Source organism: Heloderma suspectum, chromosome 5 (assembly GCF_057233095.1).
Source record: "Heloderma suspectum isolate Gila_16-S chromosome 5, 16-S_ref, whole genome shotgun sequence".
Classification (NCBI taxonomy): Eukaryota; Metazoa; Chordata; class Lepidosauria; order Squamata; family Helodermatidae; genus Heloderma; species Heloderma suspectum.
Window position 1 is genome coordinate 124,206,472 of NC_139462.1, and position 17,930 is coordinate 124,224,401.

The 17,930-nt window shown below is 44.2% G+C and overlaps 1 protein-coding gene across 21 annotated transcripts in view; it reads right to left on the bottom strand.

Annotated features, from left to right (window-relative positions):
* TSPAN9 (tetraspanin 9) overlaps positions 1-17,930 on the bottom strand; it is a 311,820-nt gene that overhangs the window by 38,862 nt on the left and 255,028 nt on the right. For 19 of the 21 annotated variants that reach the window (XM_084859974.1, XM_084859961.1, XM_084859981.1 and 16 more), the window contains 2 exons: positions 2,109-2,300; positions 699-773 (listed from right to left, as the gene is read on the bottom strand). In XM_084859974.1, coding sequence (XP_084716100.1) covers positions 699-773; positions 2,109-2,300 — 267 coding nt within the window. Of the gene's footprint in view, positions 1-698; positions 774-2,108; positions 2,301-2,889; positions 2,919-17,930 lie in introns of all 21 variants that reach the window. The other 2 variants (XM_084859962.1, XM_084859980.1) reach the window with 1 other exon arrangement.

Below are 17,930 nucleotides of genomic sequence, written 5' to 3' on the forward strand. Positions count from 1 at the left end.
GATACAAATGTTTAAAATAATAAATAAATAAATATCCTTTGCAGTGCGGCTGGAGCCTCTCCTCCATGCTCCGGCCGCCCTGAATTTTCAGCTAGATGTGTGATTTCATGAGTCTAGCCAGGGACTTCAGAGTGGGGGAGGCTGTGCAACGCATAGGAAGCCTTGTACAGAGGCGGTCTCCTCCCTTCCCTGCCCCCAGGACCGCCCCCTTTTCACCCTCTCCATGCTCCGTTCCCGAGGGGAAGAACCGTGCCAACTACAAGGGGGTGGGGAAGGGCAAGGGGAGTGCAGTTTCTGGGAACCGAGCTCAGAGCTAGGGCTCTGAGCTCAGTTCCCAGAAGCCGAAAAATCCTATGGCCCTCTAGACAGTGTCTTGTGGCCATAGGATTGCTCCCCTAATGTTCTATAATGTAATATAATTTCCATCAGTAAAATTTATGGCTTGGCAATGAACTGGTGAATCTTGCATAACATCACAAATGAGCGTCTATGTTTCCCATCTGCTTAGCTCTCTTTGCAGTTCTTTACTCTGCTGAATGTACCCTTCTTAGAGAACTTTTTTTCATATAAGCCCCCCTTGATACCAATTATCTGTGGAAGGGGAAAATGTCAAAGCTTCTTTTTGCCTAGAACACACACACACACACACGAAAGCAGCTTAGCTTCTGAGAGGGGCAAAACTTCTGAATGGGGCTTACCTTGTCCATATAAACAAAGAATAAAATGAGTAATATCAGTTCAGCCAGGAGAATGATCAGCAAAACAATGAAAAACTGAAAGAAAAAAGGAACAAAGAGGAATGTTACAGTTAGAGAAGGGGAAAGGTTAGAATGTCTTATGGAAATGAATAAGAAATCATGAGTTGTATTGTGTTAAATATTGTGATAAATTTCTGTCTAGCACAGTAAACTTTGTGTCATGACTTTCTTATATCCTTTGACATTCTTATGTGTTAAGTTCACCAAGTTTATTCCCATATTATCATGCAAACTTTTCTATTTGTTTTTAATTTAATTTAATTTGGAAAATGTGTAATGTTTTTAAAGCCCTATTACACAGTGACTAGGAGCCTCTCTACATGAGGCTTCTATGCTGTGACTGAAATTGGTTACTCACGGAAGTTTGCAGGTCCTTTCCATGACATTGTCAGCCTCCAGAGCCTCTCCCATAGGACCTTTATCCCATTTTTTTTAAAGATCAGGGATAATGAGCTATTAAAATACAGCATGTGGAATTTCTCCATGAAAAGACGAAGTCAGGTGATAACAGGCGCTATACCACAGTGCCATCTAGTGGGTGTATAATGAAACATATAGAACTCACAGATAAAGGGGGAAAAGGCGGGGGAGGGAAGTGCATGTAAAGGGCTGATCTTAATCCCTCAAAGCTCTGGTAAAATTGTGGGTTACAAAGCTTTAGGAATCTGTAGCTTTAGGAATCGGTAAGAAAAGGCAATGCATGTGGTACTGGGCATAGAACTCAGCTTCCTGGGATTCTCAGGGACCTGTGATTAGATATCCCATCTCCTTAAGGTTTGGCAAATGTTAGCTGTGGGGGGTGGGGGGTTTCTGATCCAGATCAGGCCCATTGCAATGAGGGGGGGCATGCCACTTCCTGATGAAAATCAACCCTGAACCCCAAAGTTTAAAGGTGTTACTTGTTTGATTTTTTTTTAATTGGGACAGGTAAGGCACCTTGGGTGCCAATAAAGATACCCAGGGGTTGCCTACCCCCACCCTAGAATATGCACAAGACATAGCAACCACTGTTGCCATGAAAGTGAATATTACAGGAGAGGAATATTATCCAGAAAATAATCTAATTCTGCCTCCTCTTTTTCCCCCTGCAATGACTATTTCAGTCTGTGGGTGGGATATGAAAGGGAAGAGAAGCCTGGATCATCCAGGACTCTTAACTATAGATGGAAAGTAAGAGTTTGTTTTAGCTGGTGACAGGGCTAGGTTGTAGACTGCTTCCTCGTGGAGCAGGGGACAGAGAACAATTTCTCAGTTTTCTGGTTTGACACATGCTTTGTAAAAACAAAGGGAAACTAACTAGCTAAATAAATTAATAAAAACAAAGAAAAGAAATCTGCTCTTCCTACTTACGCTTAGAAGGAGGCACTTATTTTCCTTGATAGCACCCAAGCAGCCCAGGAAGCCAGTCACCATGATGATGGCACCAATGGCAATGACCAGGTTGGCAGCAGACAGTGATGGGAAGCTGGGAGAAAATGTGGCAAAGTTTCCTTGTGACACTGACAGCCATATTCCCACACCCAAGAGCCCGCAGCCACATAACTAAAGAGAAAAAGAGACATTAAAAAGCACACGTTTAAGCTTTTTCAACCGGGACAAGAGTTGAAATTTAATTTGCAAATTTGTGGACTTTTTTTTTTTTTTAGTTATCAGGAGCCATACCTGAAAATGTGCATCCTCCTTCCCTGCCCAATTCAGAGCTATTCCCCTTCCCAGCCTTTACATGCATAAAGGACTAGAACTGTCTTCTGTTTTTGTATCTTGGTTGGTTTTATCTTTTTTCTTTCTTTTTTTTAATCCAATCTTTTGTGTGTGTGCTGGTGAGCATGACCCAAAAGGTCAAAAGTTTTGGATTATACAACCCAGATGTGTGCAGAGGACAAAGACAAAAGTTTGCAGGAGGCCAGAGAAAGGTCAGAGGAAGAGCTTAGGAAAAGGAATCTAGGGCAAATGTGAAAAAGAAACTATGCTTCTAATTGGTTAGAACTGAGGAGGGAAAAGAACGAATTTTAAGATAAAAAGTCTAAGGCAGAAGCAGAGAAACAGAGAGAACAGAAATGAAAGGAAAGAAGGCCAGAAAGTGTCAGAACTGCTGAAAATGGAGAACTGGTTGAAAGAGTGCTGGACTTACGACAGTAAGATATCGCTCGGATAACGGACCTGGATGAAATAGCAACAGTCTAGTTAGGGTAGCTGGATGTATTTATCCCTGTAATAACCTATTTTTACCCTCATATCCATTCAGATTTTAAAACATTTTTCTACTAACATTTTCTTCAGTATTTTTAATATTATTTTTAGCTATTTTTCATTACATATTTAAACAAAACATTAATCAACACTTTAGACTACAAGTGCATAAACATCCATATTCAGTACTGGAGTGGCAAAGTTATACTAATTATAGAGAGTTGTGCAATGTATATATTCAAATTTCTAAGACATTATATCCTTCCAAATGATCTCTGTGTGACTCGTGATCTGAAGTCATTTTCTTTTTGGTTAACAAAAGTCAAGAATGGAAACCACATTGCTATAAAACTATCTTTGTTGGTCATCTCCCTAATCAAGCTACTGTGATGATAAGTGAACTTCTCGACTAGTGCCGCTTCCCAAATCTTGGTAGGCCACCCTTGGGCAATATGATACCTTGGACTTGGTTTTCCACCCTTTTGCTAACCTCCATGCGTATCGCTGCTAATAAAAGAGAGACTAATACTTCATAGCTTACAGGGTTCATTACATCATCACAAATGGATAAATGTGCTAATAAAAGGTTTGGTGAAATTTGTTGTTGGGTCATGTCTGAGATTTCTTTAAAGATGTGACTTCTGGTTGGAACCAATGTCGCCCTGGCAGCATCCCACGGGCTCTCCGTGGGAGCTTTCTCAAACAGCTTTTTAAAAGGTTGAAAAACCTTTTCATCTCCCTGCTGGAATTAAAAGGGGGGGGGAAGACAGCATCTGGATAACATCTTGGAGAAAAGTACTCCCCACGAGGTAGCGGGGGGGGGGGCTGGATTCCAGGATTATCTCCCCAGAGCTTTACCAATGCAAAAAGCTGTTCTGAAACTCCTATTTATAGGAGAAAACAGGGCTGACATGTTCCATTGTAATATATGCTTTAAGAAATATCAACAACTCCTGAGGGATGATTTAAGAAATATTAACAATATTTGAGAACATCTGAGGACCTGCAAGAACTGTTTGAAAAGAAACATGGCTACACCGAGGAGAAGAAAGAGGCTGGCATCACCTCCAACTCCCCCCGTACCTCCTGTGTCAAAAGTTTCGAAAACAGAAGATATAGGGGAATTATTTACTCTGATAAAGACTTTATCTTTGCAATTTACGGAGCAAGCCAAAAGGTTGGATTTAATCCAAAATTCCATCACCGCCTTGCAAGGAGCTGTGGATCTAATTAATGCGTCTTGGCAAAAAATGGAGATGGAAATTAACAAGCCAGAAGACTGAGTGGCAGGGAATGAAACTACAACACAAGTTTGTTTTAAAAATGTCTCTGACAGAATTTCTCAACTGGAGGCCTTCATGCGCAGATCCAGTGTACATATTATTGGGATTAAAAATCTGTCTAATGATGTAAAATTGCCTATTTTTGTGGATAAACTTTTGCATGAAATACTCCCTGTCCCATCTGATTATTTACTTGACATTGAGCAGGCATTTCATGTGCCAAATGCAAAAGGGACTGACTATACCATCATAGTCCAATTTGCAAAAGTCTCCACAAAGAATTATATCCTGCATTTGGCAAGAGAGGGTGGAAGCCTTTCCTGGAAACAAGATAAAGTTATGTTATTTCCAGATTACATCAAAGAGGTGGCGAATAAAAGAAGGCAATTCATCAAAGCGACAAATATGGCAAAACAAATGAACTTACAATGTTACTTAAAATATCCTGCTACACTTTGCATTGTGTCTGACGGTCAGATGAAGAAGTTTCTAAATCATGAAATGGTGGAGGAATGGCTGAATGTAAAAATGCATGAGATTTCTGTTACAACCCCATAAACTGGAATCTTTAAACAAGCTCTGTTAACTGTTTATGTTTAGTCTACATGATCCAGGCTAGGTCAGAAGATACATGATTATAGATATATTAATTTATTCTCTTTCATTTTTCTTTTCTTGCTTTTCTTTTTTCTTTATTCCAAAATAGATATGATACGCTGTATTTAAATATATTGTTTGAGGGTGTATTGTGCACATGCATTTATATATCTAGTATAAAATATATTACTGATTGTTGAAGGTTTATTTTAAGCTTTATTATTATATAACGCTGTATTCTTTTTAATCATCATCATCATCATCATTAATATAGTCTACTGGGAATGAACTGTATGCCTGTTTCTTTGATATAAGATTGATGATATGATATTGAAATGTAAGGTTGTTTATTAAACTGTAAGATTGTTAATGTTTTTAAAAAAAATTTTTAAATTTTAAATAGTTTTTAAAATAGAATGGCATCGGAGGCCGGGAGGTATTGGAGTTTAAATTTAATCCTTTAAAGGGGAGGAGGAAGGAAAGGGAAAGAAATTTATTTTCTTTTTCTTTACTTCTTTTCCTCTTTTCTTTTCCTTTTCCTTTTTTTTCCTTTTTCTTTTTGTTATTGTTGTGTCCTCATAAGAATATTGTATTGCTGGGAAACTGTAGTATTGATCAGATTGTTGGTATTCTTGGTATTGTTTATTTCATTTATAAAGATAAAATAAATAAAAATATATATTTTTTTTAAAGATTTCTTTAAAAATGTTTGACCAAAATGCTTGCACATGAAAATATTCCCACCACATCTGGATCAGTGTCCCCTGGAATGACACCCTCATAGCTCTCAGTTTATGTGGTGTAATCTCACTGGTATAAAATGCCACCTGAATACAAGTTGAAACATTGATTTTTTGTGGGCTGATGTGGTACTTAATGGTTGCTTAGACAACATTAATTCCCAGCTTGTTTCTAATATTGTTCCCAAATCACTCTCCCAAACTTTTGAGCAAACTAGCTCAAAGTGGGCTAGATGAAACGACTATCAGGTAGATCCACAGTTGGCTACAGAATCGGGCTCAAAGAGTGCTGATCAATGGGATCTTCTCAAACTGGGGAGAGGGAATGAGTGGGGCACCGCAGGGCTCAGTCCTGGGCCAGTGTTCTTCAACATTTGTATTAATGACTTGGAGGAGGAGGTGCAGGGAATACTGATCAAATTTGTAGATGACAAAATTGGGCAGACTAGCTAATACCCTGGCAGACAGAAACAAAATACAAAGTGATCTTGATAGGCTGGGCAGAATGACATTTAATAGGGATAAATGCCAAGTTTGGCACCTAGGAAAAAGAAACCAAATGCACAGTTAAAAGATGGGGGATACTTGGCTCAACAACACTACAAGCGAGAAGGATCTGGGAATTGTTGTCGATCACAAGCTGAATATGAGCCAACAATGTGATGTGGCTGCAAATGCTATTTTGGGCTGCATTAATAGAAGTATAGCTTCCAAATCCTGGGAAGTTAGAAGGGGGAAAGAACAATACTGGTGAATGACTGGTGAATGACTGGCTATGAAGGTGGCGCTGGTGCGAGATATTTGGATTCCGGGACCACGGGCCATACTTCCAGGAAGATGGACTGTTGGCAAGGGATGGGTTGCACCTCACAAAGGCTGGGAAGAATGTGTTTGGCTACAGCATGAAGAACTTTATCAGGAGGGCTTTAAACTGAATCCGATGGGGAAGAGAGATGTAAAGTTGGGGGTAACAATGGACAAAGGAACATGCACCACAATGGAGAGAACAGCTCAAATAGCACCCAATAATAGTCTTCATAAATATATAGGAAGAAAGCCAGACCATGAAGCACATGGTCTTCGATGTCTATATACTAATGCCCAGAGTATGGGAAACAAACAGAATGAACTTGAATTCTTAATACAGAAGAATAATACAGAAATTAGGACTTGACAGGTGTAACTGAGACTTGGTGGGATGACTCTCATGACTGGAATACAGCAACTGAAGGATATAACTTGTTCAAAAAGAACAGAAGGAACAGAAAGGGAGGTGGGGTGCACTATATGTGAAAAATACATATCTCTGCACAGAAATACAGGAGGATGAGCTTGGTAGCCCTAACGACAGCACCTGGGTTAAAATAAATGGAGCAAAGAATAAAAGGAACCTTGTGGTCAGAGTGTACTACTGGCCACCCGATCAAGGAGAAGATAAGGATGAAACTTTTGAAAAGCACATAGCTTTTTAATGCGTTTCAAGCAAGCATGATGTAGTAGTAATGGGGGAATTTGATTTCCCCAATATTTGTTGGGAGACAAATTCTGCAAAACATGGGCCCTCCAGGAAATTCCTGACTTGTGTGGTGGATAACTTCCTCCTACAGAAAGCAGATGAAGGAACTAGAGGATTGGCTATCCTTGACTTGATCCTAACCAACAGAGAAGACTTAGTGGATAAAGTAGCAGTTACAGGAACTCTGGGGGAAAGCGACCATGAGTTCTTGGTTCTAAAGGAAGCAAAAGCCGAGTGTAGTCAAACATGTACCCGGGATTTTAGGAAAGCTGATTTTAATAAACTCAGAACAATGATAAGTAAGGTCCCATGGCAAGCGACTCTAATGAGAAAAGGAGTCCAAGATGGGTGGGAGTTTTAAAAAAAAGAAATTCTAAAGGCACAATTACAAACAATTCCAAGAACAGAAAAAAGGTGGAAGACAACGGAAGAAGCCAATGTGGTTTCACAAAAAGCTTAGGGATGACCTGAAGATAAAAAAGGACACATATAGGAAGTGGAAGGAAGGCCAAGCATCAAAGGAAGAGTACAGGCAGGTAGCACAGAATTGCAGGGATGGTGTCAGGAAGGCTAAAGCTCAGAATGAGCTGAGGTTAGCAAGGGATGCTAAAAGCAACAAAAGAGTTTTCTTCAGCTACATGCATAGTAAAAGACAGAGGAAAGAAATGGTGGTTCAGCTATTAAATAAGGATGGCAAAATGATAACAGATGACAAAGAAAAGGCAGAAGTGCTCAATTCCTGCTTTGGCTCAGTCTTCTCCCAAAAGAGGGTCTATTACCCCCTTGGCAAAGGCAAAGTACAGGCTGAAGGGGCAGGATTGCAGCTTGAGATTGACAGGCATATGGTCAAGGAACACCTAATTACTTTGAATGAGTTCAACTCTCCAGGGCCAGATGAACTGCAGTAATAAAGGAACTGGCAGAAGAACTCTCGGAACCACCGTCTATTCTCTTTGAGAAATCATGGAGGACGGGTGAAGTGCCCGATGACTGGAGAAGGGCTAATGTGGTCCCTATCTTCAAAAAAGGGCAAAAAGGAGGAACCTGGGAACTACAGACCAGTCAGTCTGACATCAATTCCTGGGAAGGCTGTGGAGCAGATTACAAAGCGATCCATCTGTAAGCACCTTGAAAACAATGAAGTGATTACTTGAAACCAACATGAATTTGTGAAAAACAAATCCTGCCAGATGAATCTGATCTCATTTTTGGATCAGGTAACCTCCCTTGTGGACTGTGGGAATGCTGTGGACATAATACACCTCGACTTCAGCAAAGCTTTCGACAAAGTGCCCCATGATATCCTGATGAGCAAACTAGCTCAAAGTGGGCTAGATGAAACAACCATCAGGTGGATCCACAGTTGGCTACAGAATCGGACTCAAAGAGTGCTTCTCAATGGGATCTTCTCAAACTGGGGAGAGGGCATGAGCGGGGTACCGCAGGGCTCAGTCCTGGGCCCAGTGCTCTTCAACATTTTTATTAATGACTTGGATGAGGAGGTGCAGGAAATGCTGATCAAATTTGCAGATGACACAAAATTGGGCGGTATAGCTAATACCCTGGAAGACAGAAACAGAATTCAAAGTGATCTTGATAGGCTGGAGCGCTGGTCAGAGAACAACAAAATGACATTTAATACAGATATATGCCAAGCTCTACACCTAGGAAGAAGAAACCAAATGCGCAGTTACAAGATGGGGGATATGTGGCTAGGGATGTATGAAAATCACTTACCTTTCGGGGATTATGCTGATGGTGGGGGGGGGGAGGCGTTCCGTCCCTCCCCCCGGAATCCTCTCCAGGGGGGGAGGCGCTCTGTTCCTCCCCCCTCCTGGAATCCTGGCCGGCCGGCTGTGCTCCGCAGGGATTCTGCGGAGCCGCCGGCTGGCTCCGCCAGCAGCCGGACATCCATCCCTGCAGTCACCCATGATAGGCTATGTAAATGTTTACGTAGCCTATCATGGCTGATTTAAAAAACAAAAACAAAAAAACGTGTGTATGCAAATGGCGGCGGCCATGGCCGCCGCCATTTGCGTTCCTTATTTTGGCATGTCTTAGTCTACATAAATATTTACGTAGACTAAGACGGCGAAAATAAGGGGAACGCAAATAGCGTAGCGTCTACGCTATTTCCGTTCCCCTTATTTTCGCCGTCTTAGTCTATGTAAATGTTTACGTAGAGTGAGACGTGCCAAAATAAGGAACACAAATGGCGGCGGCCATGGCCGCCGCCATTTGCGTATGCGCGTTTTTTGTTGTTAAGTCAGCCGTGATAGTCTACGTAAAGATTTACATAGCCAATCACGGTGTTTTTTTTAACATCTAGCCGTGATAGGCTACGTAAATCTTTACGTAGCTTATCACGTTTTGTTTTGTTTTTTAACCTGGAAATGGCGGCGGCGGCAGCCAGTCAGAAGACCGGCCGCCGCCGCCGCCACCGCCAGGAAGATCCGCCCAAGGTAAGTCCCGTCCTGGGGGGGTGGCGGGCCGTTCCACCACCGATTTCGGGGGGCCGAATGCGCTGGCATTCGGCCTCCCCGAGATCCATGGCGGAACTTTCGTACATCCCTATATGTGGCTCAACAACACTACAAGCGAGAAGGATCTAGGAATCATTGTCGATCACAAGCTGAATACGAGGCAACCATGTGATGTGGCTGCAAAAAAGGCAGTTGCTATTTTGGGCTGCATTAATAGGAGCATAGCTTCCAAATCCTGGGAAGTACTAGTTCCCCTCTACTCAGCACTGGTTAGGCCTCATCCGGAGTACTGTGTCCAGTTCTGGGCACAACACTTTAAGAAGGATGCAGACAAGCTGGAAAAGGTTCAGGGGAGGGCAGCAAAGATGATCAGGGGACTGGAAACAAAGCCCTATGAAGAGAGACTAAAAGAACTGGGCATGTTTAGCCTTGAGAAGAGAAGACTGAGGGGAGACATGATAGCGCTCTTCAAGGTTGTCACAGAGAGGAAGGCCAACATCTCTTCTCTATCATCCCAGAATTCAGGACACAGAATAATGGGCTCAACTTACAGGAAGCCAAATTCCGGCTGAACATCAGGAAAAACTTCCTGACTGTTAGAGCAATACAACAATGGAACCAATTCCCTAGGGAGGTAGTGGGCTTTCCCACCCTGGAGGCATTCAAGATGAGGCTGGACAGCCATCTGTCAGGGATGCTCTGACTTGGATTCCTGTACTGAGCAGGGGGTTGTACTCGATGGTCATAGAGGCCCCTTCCAACCCTACTATTCTATGATTCTATATAGGGCTTCTTCACACGGAGCTTTTATCCTGCTATTGAGATTGCTCACTCATAGAAGTTTGTGGGCCCTTTAGATGATGCTGTGAACCTCTAGGGCATCTCCTGAACGAAATGACCTTTATTCTGTTTTTAAATAAATTGGAGATACTGAGCTATCAAATTACCCCGCTTGTGTTCCGCTTGAGTTCCCTCGGTGAAAAAGGAAAAGCCGCAAGAAGAAGAGCTGGACCAATGAAACATATAGTCAGGGCCAGAAATATTGGAACAAGGATAACTGTTTTGGTAGTTGGCCTCTGCACACCACCACATTGAAGTTGTAAGGAAACACACCCAGATGGGAGCCAAGTCAGGACTTTCAACTGTAATTCAAGGGGTTGGACAAAAGTGGGGCACCAACCATTCAGGAAGTACAGCCAGTGGCATACACACACACACCCATTGTTGGTGGCTCATAAGTAATGGAACAAATGGCTGACAAGCAGCTGCATGGCCAGCTGTGGCCTGTTTCCTGGGTACCCCATGACCAATCAAGCAGATAAAAGGCCTGGAGGTGGTTCTGGGTGTTACATTTGCATTTGGTAGCTGTTCACTGGAACTCCCAACATGAGGTCTAAAGAGGTGTCCATGCGAGTGAAGGAGGCCATCATTAGGCTGGGGAAACAAAATAAACCCCTCAGAGAGATAGCAAAAACATTGGGAGTGGCCAACACAACAGTTTGGGACATCCTGAAAAAGAAGGAATTAACTGGCAAGCTCAGCAACAGCAAAAGGAAGACCACAGAAGACAACTAAAGTGGATGACCGCAGAATTCTGCTCATGGTGAAGAGGAACCCTTTCACAACATCTAGCCAGGTCAAGAACGCTCTTGAGGAGGTAGGCATGTCATTGTCAACATCTACAGTCAAGAGACGGCTTTATGAAGGTAAATACAGAGGCTTCACAACAAGATGTGAACGCCATTGGTAACGCTTAAGAACAGACACCCCCTCATGGATCACTGCCTTGTTGTGGCAAAGGGGCTTGCGTAACTCAGTGAAGCCATAAGCTATGCCGTGCAGGGCCACCCAAGATGGACAGGTCATGGCAGAGAGTTCTGACAAAATGTGGTCCACTGGAGAAGGAAATGGCAACCCACTCCAGTATTCTTGCCAAGAAAACCCCATGGAACGTATCACAAGGCTAAAAGAGATGACGCCGGAAGATGAGCCCCTCAGGTCGGAAGGTGTCCAATATACTACTGGGGAAGAGCAGAGGGTATTTCCAAGTAGCGCCAGAAAGAGTGAAGCGGCTGGGCCAAAGCTGAAAGGACACTCAGCTGTGGATGTGTCTGGTGGTGAAAAGAAAATCTGATGCTGTAAAGAACAATATTGTTTAGGAACCTGGAATGTTAGATCAATGAATCAAGGTAAGCTGGAGGTGGTCAAACATGAGATGGCAAGATTGAACATCGACATCTTGGGAATCAGCGAACTAAAATGGACAGGAATGGGCGAATTTAATTCAGGTGACCATCATATCTACTATTGTGGCCAAGAATCCCTTAGAAGAAATGGAGTAGCACTCATAGTCAACAAAAGGGTGGGAAAAGCAGTATTGGGGTACAATCTCAAAAATGATAGAATGATCTCAGTACGAATCCAAGGCAAACCATTCAACATCACAGTAATTCAAGTCTATGCCCCAACCACTGATGCCGAAGAAGCTGAGGTTGATCGGTTCTATGAAGACCTACAACACCTTCTAGAACTAACACCAAAAAAAGATGTCCTCTTCATCATAGGAGACTGGAATGCTAAAGTAGGAAGTCAAGAAATCACCGGGATAACAGGCAGGCATGGCCTTGGTGTACAAAATGAAGCAGGACAAAAGCTAATAGAGTTTTGCCAAGAGAACACGCTGATCATAGCAAACACTCTTTTCCAACAGCACAAGAGACAACTCTACACATGGACATCACCAGATGGTCAATATCGAAATCAAATTGATTATGTCCTTTGCAGCCAAAGATGGAGAAGCTCCATACAGTCAGTCAAAACAAGACCTGGAGCTGACTGTGGCTCAGATCATGAGCTGCTTCTTGCAAAATTTCGGCTGAAATTGAAGAACGTAGGGAAAACCACTCAACCATTCAGGTATGACCTAAATCATATCCCTTATGAATATACAGTGGAGGTGAGGAATAGATTTCAGGGATTAGACCTGATAGACAGAGTGCCTGAGGAACTATGGATGGAGGTCCGTAACATTGTTCAGGAGGCAGCAACGAAATCCATCCCAAAGAAAAAGAAATGCAAGAAAGCCAAGTGGCTGTCTGAGGAGGCTTTACAAGTAGCTGAGGAAAGAAGGGAAGCAAAAAGCAAGGGAGAAAGGGGAAGATATATCCAACTGAATGCAGAGTTCCAGAGAATAGCAAGGAGAGACAAGAAGGCCTTCTTAAATGAACAATGCAAGGAAATCGAGGAAAACAACAGAATGGGAAAGACTAGAGATCTCTTCAAGAAAATTGGAGATCTCAAGGGAACGTTTTGTGCAAAGACGGGCATAATAAAGGACAAAGAACGCAGGGACCTCACAGAAGCAGATGAGATTAAGAAGAGGTGGAAAGAATACACAGAAGAACTATACAGGAAAGATCTTAATGTCCTTGATAGCCATGATAGTAATGTCCTTGATAGCCATGATAGTGCGGTCACTGAACTTGAGCCGGACATCCTCGAGAGTGAAGTCAAGTGAGCCTTAGGAAGCATTAGTAACAACAAAGCTAGTGGAGATGACAGTATTCCAGCTGAGCTATTTAAGATCCTAAAAGATGATGCTGTTAAAGTGCTGCACTCAATATGCCAACAAATTTGGAACACTCAACAATGGCCACAAGACTGGAAAAGGTCAGTTTACATTCCAATTCCAAAGAAGGGCAACGCCAAAGAGTGTTCAAACTACCGCACAATTGCGCTCATTTCACATGCCAGCAAGGTCATGCTCAAAATCCTACAAGCTAGGCTTCAGCAGTATGCGAACTGAGAACTACCGGAAGTACAAGCTGGGTTTCGAAGAGGCAGAGGAACTAGAGATCAAATCGCCAACATTCGCTGCATCATGGAGAAAGCAAGAGAATTCCAGAAAAACATCTATTTCTGCTGCATTGACTACACTAAAGCCTTTGATTGTGTGGATCACAACAAACTGTGGCAAATTCTTAAAGTGATGGGAGCACCAGACCACCTTACCTGTCTCCTGAGAAACCTGTACGAGGGTCAAGAAGCAACAGTAAGAACCGGACATGGAACAACCGAGTGGTTCAAAATTGGGAAAGGAGTATGACAAGGCTGCATATTGTCACCCTGCTTATTTAACTTATATGCAGAGTACATCATGAGAAATGCAGGGTTGGATGAATCAGAGGTCGGAATTAAGATTGCTGGGAGAATTATCAACAACCTCCGATATGCAGACGATACCACCCTAATGGCAGAAAGTGAAGAGGATCTAAAGAGCCTCTTGTTGAGGGTGAAAGAGGAGAGTGCAAAAGCTGGTTTGAAACTCAACATTAAAAAAACTAAGATCATGGCATCTGGCCCCATCACTTCCTGGCATATAGAAGGGGAAGAAATGGAAGCAGTGACAGATTTTACTTTCTTGGGCTCCAAGATCACCGCAGACGGTGACTGTAGCCATGAAATTAAAAGACGCTTGCTCCTTGGGAGGAAAGCTATGGCAAACCTAGACAGCATAGTAAGAAGCAGAGACATCACCTTGCCAACAAAGGTCCGTCTAATCAAAGCTATGGTTTTCCCAGTAGTAATGTATGGCTGTGAGAGCTGGACTATAAGGAAGGCTGAGCGCCGAAGAATTGATGCTTTCGAACTGTGGTGCTGGAGAAGACTCTTACGAGTCCCCTGGACTGCAAGGAGGTCAAATCAGTCCATCCTAAAGGAAATCAACCCGGAGTGCTCATTGGAAGGACAGATGCTGAAGCTCAAATATTTTGGCCACCTAATGCGAAGAGAAAACTCTCTGGAAAAGACCCTGATGCTGGGAAAGACTGAAGGCAAAAGGAGAAGGGGACGGCAGAGGATGAGATGGCTAGATAGCATCACCGATGCAATGAATATGAACCTGAGCACACTCCGGGAGAGTGCGCAGGACAGGAAGGCCTGGCGTGCTATGGTCCATGGGGTCACGAAGAGTCGGACACGACTGAACGACTGAACAACAACAACAAGAACAGACAGGCCAAAAGTATGGAGAAGGAAAGGAACAGCTCATGATCCAAAGCATACCACATCATCTGTCAAACATGGCAGAGGCAGTGTTACGGCATGGGCATGTATGGCTGCCAATGGAACCGGGTCACTGGTGTTTATGGATGACCTGACTGCTGATCAAAGCAGCAGGGTGAATTCTGAAGTGTATAGGGCTATACTTTCTGCTCAGATTCAGCCGAATGCTGCCAAACTGATAGGACGCCACTTCATATTGCAGATGGATAATGACCCAAAACATACAGCAAAAGCTACCCAAGAGGTTCTCAAGGCAAAGAAGTGGGATGTTCTTCAATGGCCAAGTCAGTCACCTGATCTCAACCCAATAGAGCATGCTTTTCACTACTGAAGACTGAAGGCAGAAAGACCCACAAACAAGCAGCAGCTGAAGGCAGCTGCAGTAAAGGCCTGGCAAAGCATCTCGAGGGAGGAAACTCAGCATTTGGTCATGTCCATGGGTTCCAGACTTCAGGCAGTCATTGACTGCAAAGGATTTTCATCCAGGTATTAAAGGCAATCCTGAAGTTTGAAGACCACAGAAGACAACTAAAGTGGATGACCGCAGAATTCTGCTCATGGTGAAGAGGAACCCTTCCACAACATCTAGCCAGGTCAAGAACGCTCTTGAGGAGGTAGGCATGTCATTGTCAACGTCTACAGTCAAGAGACGGCTTTATGAATGTAAATACAGAGGCTTCACAACAAGGTGCAAACCACTGGTAACTCTCAAGAACAGACAGGCCAGATTAGCCTTTGCCAGCAAACACCTAAAAAGGCCTGCCCAGTTCTGGCATAAGATTCTTTAGACTGATGAAACCAAGATTAACTTGTACCAGAATGATGGGAAGAGAAAATATGGAGAAGGAAAGAATCAGCTCATGATCCAAAGCATACCACATCATCTGTCAGACATGGTGGAGGCAGTGTTATGGCATGGGCATGTATGGCTGCCAATGGAACCGGGTCACTGGTGTTTATTGTAGGATTCCACTATTGTGTTCCTCCTCCATATTGTCCACTTGCTGTGACAGATATAGCCAGAAATTTTGTGTGTGTGTGTATATATATATTTATATCAAAGGGGATTTGGGGAAAATGCAGCTCACATTAGGATCACTGTATAGTTCCAGCATTAGAACAGTTCAGACAAGGTATGGTCATAGTGGAAGGAGACTTCAGTGAAGTGTCAGATGTCACATTAAATGAAGTGGAAGAGCAGAAAGCGATTGGCAGGGTCCAAATACTTTAGCAGAGATACTTAGCAATCAGCACCAAAAACTATACTTTTTACTCTTCGAGGTATAACTCCTTGAAGATTAAAAGACTGATTACCTTGCAATGACCAAGGTGCAACTGATTACCTTAGGGTGCAATGACTAAGGTGCTAGAAACTCTCATAGGGGCTATCATGATCACTGATTATGCCCCAATAAGCTTAATGCTTGCTCTTCAGGACAAGCAACCAAGGTCATAAGCTTCGTGTCTCATTCCAAAGTGAATAGCTAAACTCAACTCAAGGCAACTCAAGGGGCCAAGGGGTGCCCCGATAATTGTGGTCATGGGTAGGGGGAGATATGACATAGGGGGATTAACAGGCCAGCTGAGGTGAAGAGGGGCTAGATCCTTACAGCTGTCCCCTCTTCTGGTTCTTCCCCCAATCAGATGGTTCCTGGTGGTCTTACCAGCTTGCCCTTGGGTCTGGTGCTGCTGCTGCTGAATGTCAGGTCGGTCTAAAACAAAATCTTCCTCATCAATGATTTGATTGTGGATGAGGGGGACGACCTGATATGTATTATTGAGATCTGGGTGGGTGAACTGGGAGGGGTTACTCTCCTCCAGCTGTGCCCTCATGGGTGCAGCACCAACACTGACTTGAGGGTCAGGGAGGGGGGGTTGCTGTGGTCATAGGAATACAATCTCCCTCTCTAGATTTCCTGTTCATTTGAGTGCGGGTCTTGAGTGCTTATACCTTGCATTGGGTACCCGGGACAGATTAGGGATTCTGCTGGTGTACCGCCTACGCCACTACCCATCAGATTTCCTACCTGAGCTGACAGAGGTGGTCTTGGATTTGTTGTTGAGGACCCCCAGGATAAAGGTTCTGGGGATCTCAACTTCCATGCTGAGGCCACTGTATCAGTGGCTCAGGACTTCATGGCTGCCATGACAACCATGGGACTGTCTCAACATGTCATCAGCCCAACGCATGCAAAAGGACACATGCTTGATCTGGTTTTCTTGACTAGGCAGGTGGATGGTGATCTGAAAGTGGGGGGAATTAACATCTATCCCCTTGTCATGGTCAGATCACTTCCTATTGAGGTTTAGACTCTTGGCTAGGGGTGTGCGAAACAATTACCCTGTTCCGGCTGGCTGTCTGCGGTGTGGGGGGAGGCAATCCGTCCCTCCCCCCTGGAATCCTCCCCGGCTGGCTCCGCAGCAAGGCCACGGAGCCGCTGGCTGGGGCCGGCCGCAGTCAGATTTCCGGCCGCTGCCAAGCTGCGGCCGCAAATGGCGGCCACTATGCTGGCCGCCATTTGCGTCCCTGCCAAGCTGTGATAGGCTACCTAAGTATCTACGTAGCCTATCAAGGCAAAAGGCAGGGACGAAAGTGGCGGCCACTATGCCATTTGCGTCCCTGTCTTTTGCCATGATAGGCTACGTAGATACTTACGTAGCCTATTAGGCCAAAGAGCAGGGGGTAGAGGCCGCCATTTGCGTCCCTGCCTTTTGCCATGATAGGCTACGTAGATACTTATGTAGCCTATCATGGCTTGGCAGAGACGTAAATGGCGGCCAGTGAAGCGGCCGCCATTTGCGACCGCAGCCCAGCAACAGTCAGAAGACAACCCAGAGCCGCCGCCAGAGCTGCCGCCGCCTCCTCCAGGTAGGTCTGTTCCGAGGGGAGGATTTCAAGGGGTGGCAGAAGGGTAGTCCGTTCCGCCATGGACTCCAGGGGGTCGGATTCTAAAGAATCCGGCCTCACTGGTGTCCATGGCGGAATTCTCCAACATCCCTACTCTTGGTGGCCTTTCCCCTCTGCTATTAAAATGGTCCACCCCGGAAGCTAATGGATTCCGATGGATTCCAGAGGGCTCTGGGGGATTTTCCTGCTGGTATGGCTGGTGCTCCTGTTGAAGCCCAGGTCACTCTGTGGAATGCTGAGATGACTTGGGCAGTTGACACGATCACGCCCCAGTGCCCTCTCCCTCTGAGCAGAGCCCAGCCAGCTCCTTGGTACTCCTTGGTACCTGAGTTGAGAGTAATGAAGCAAGAGGGGAGATGGATACAATGCAGGTGGAGGAAAACTCCTGCTG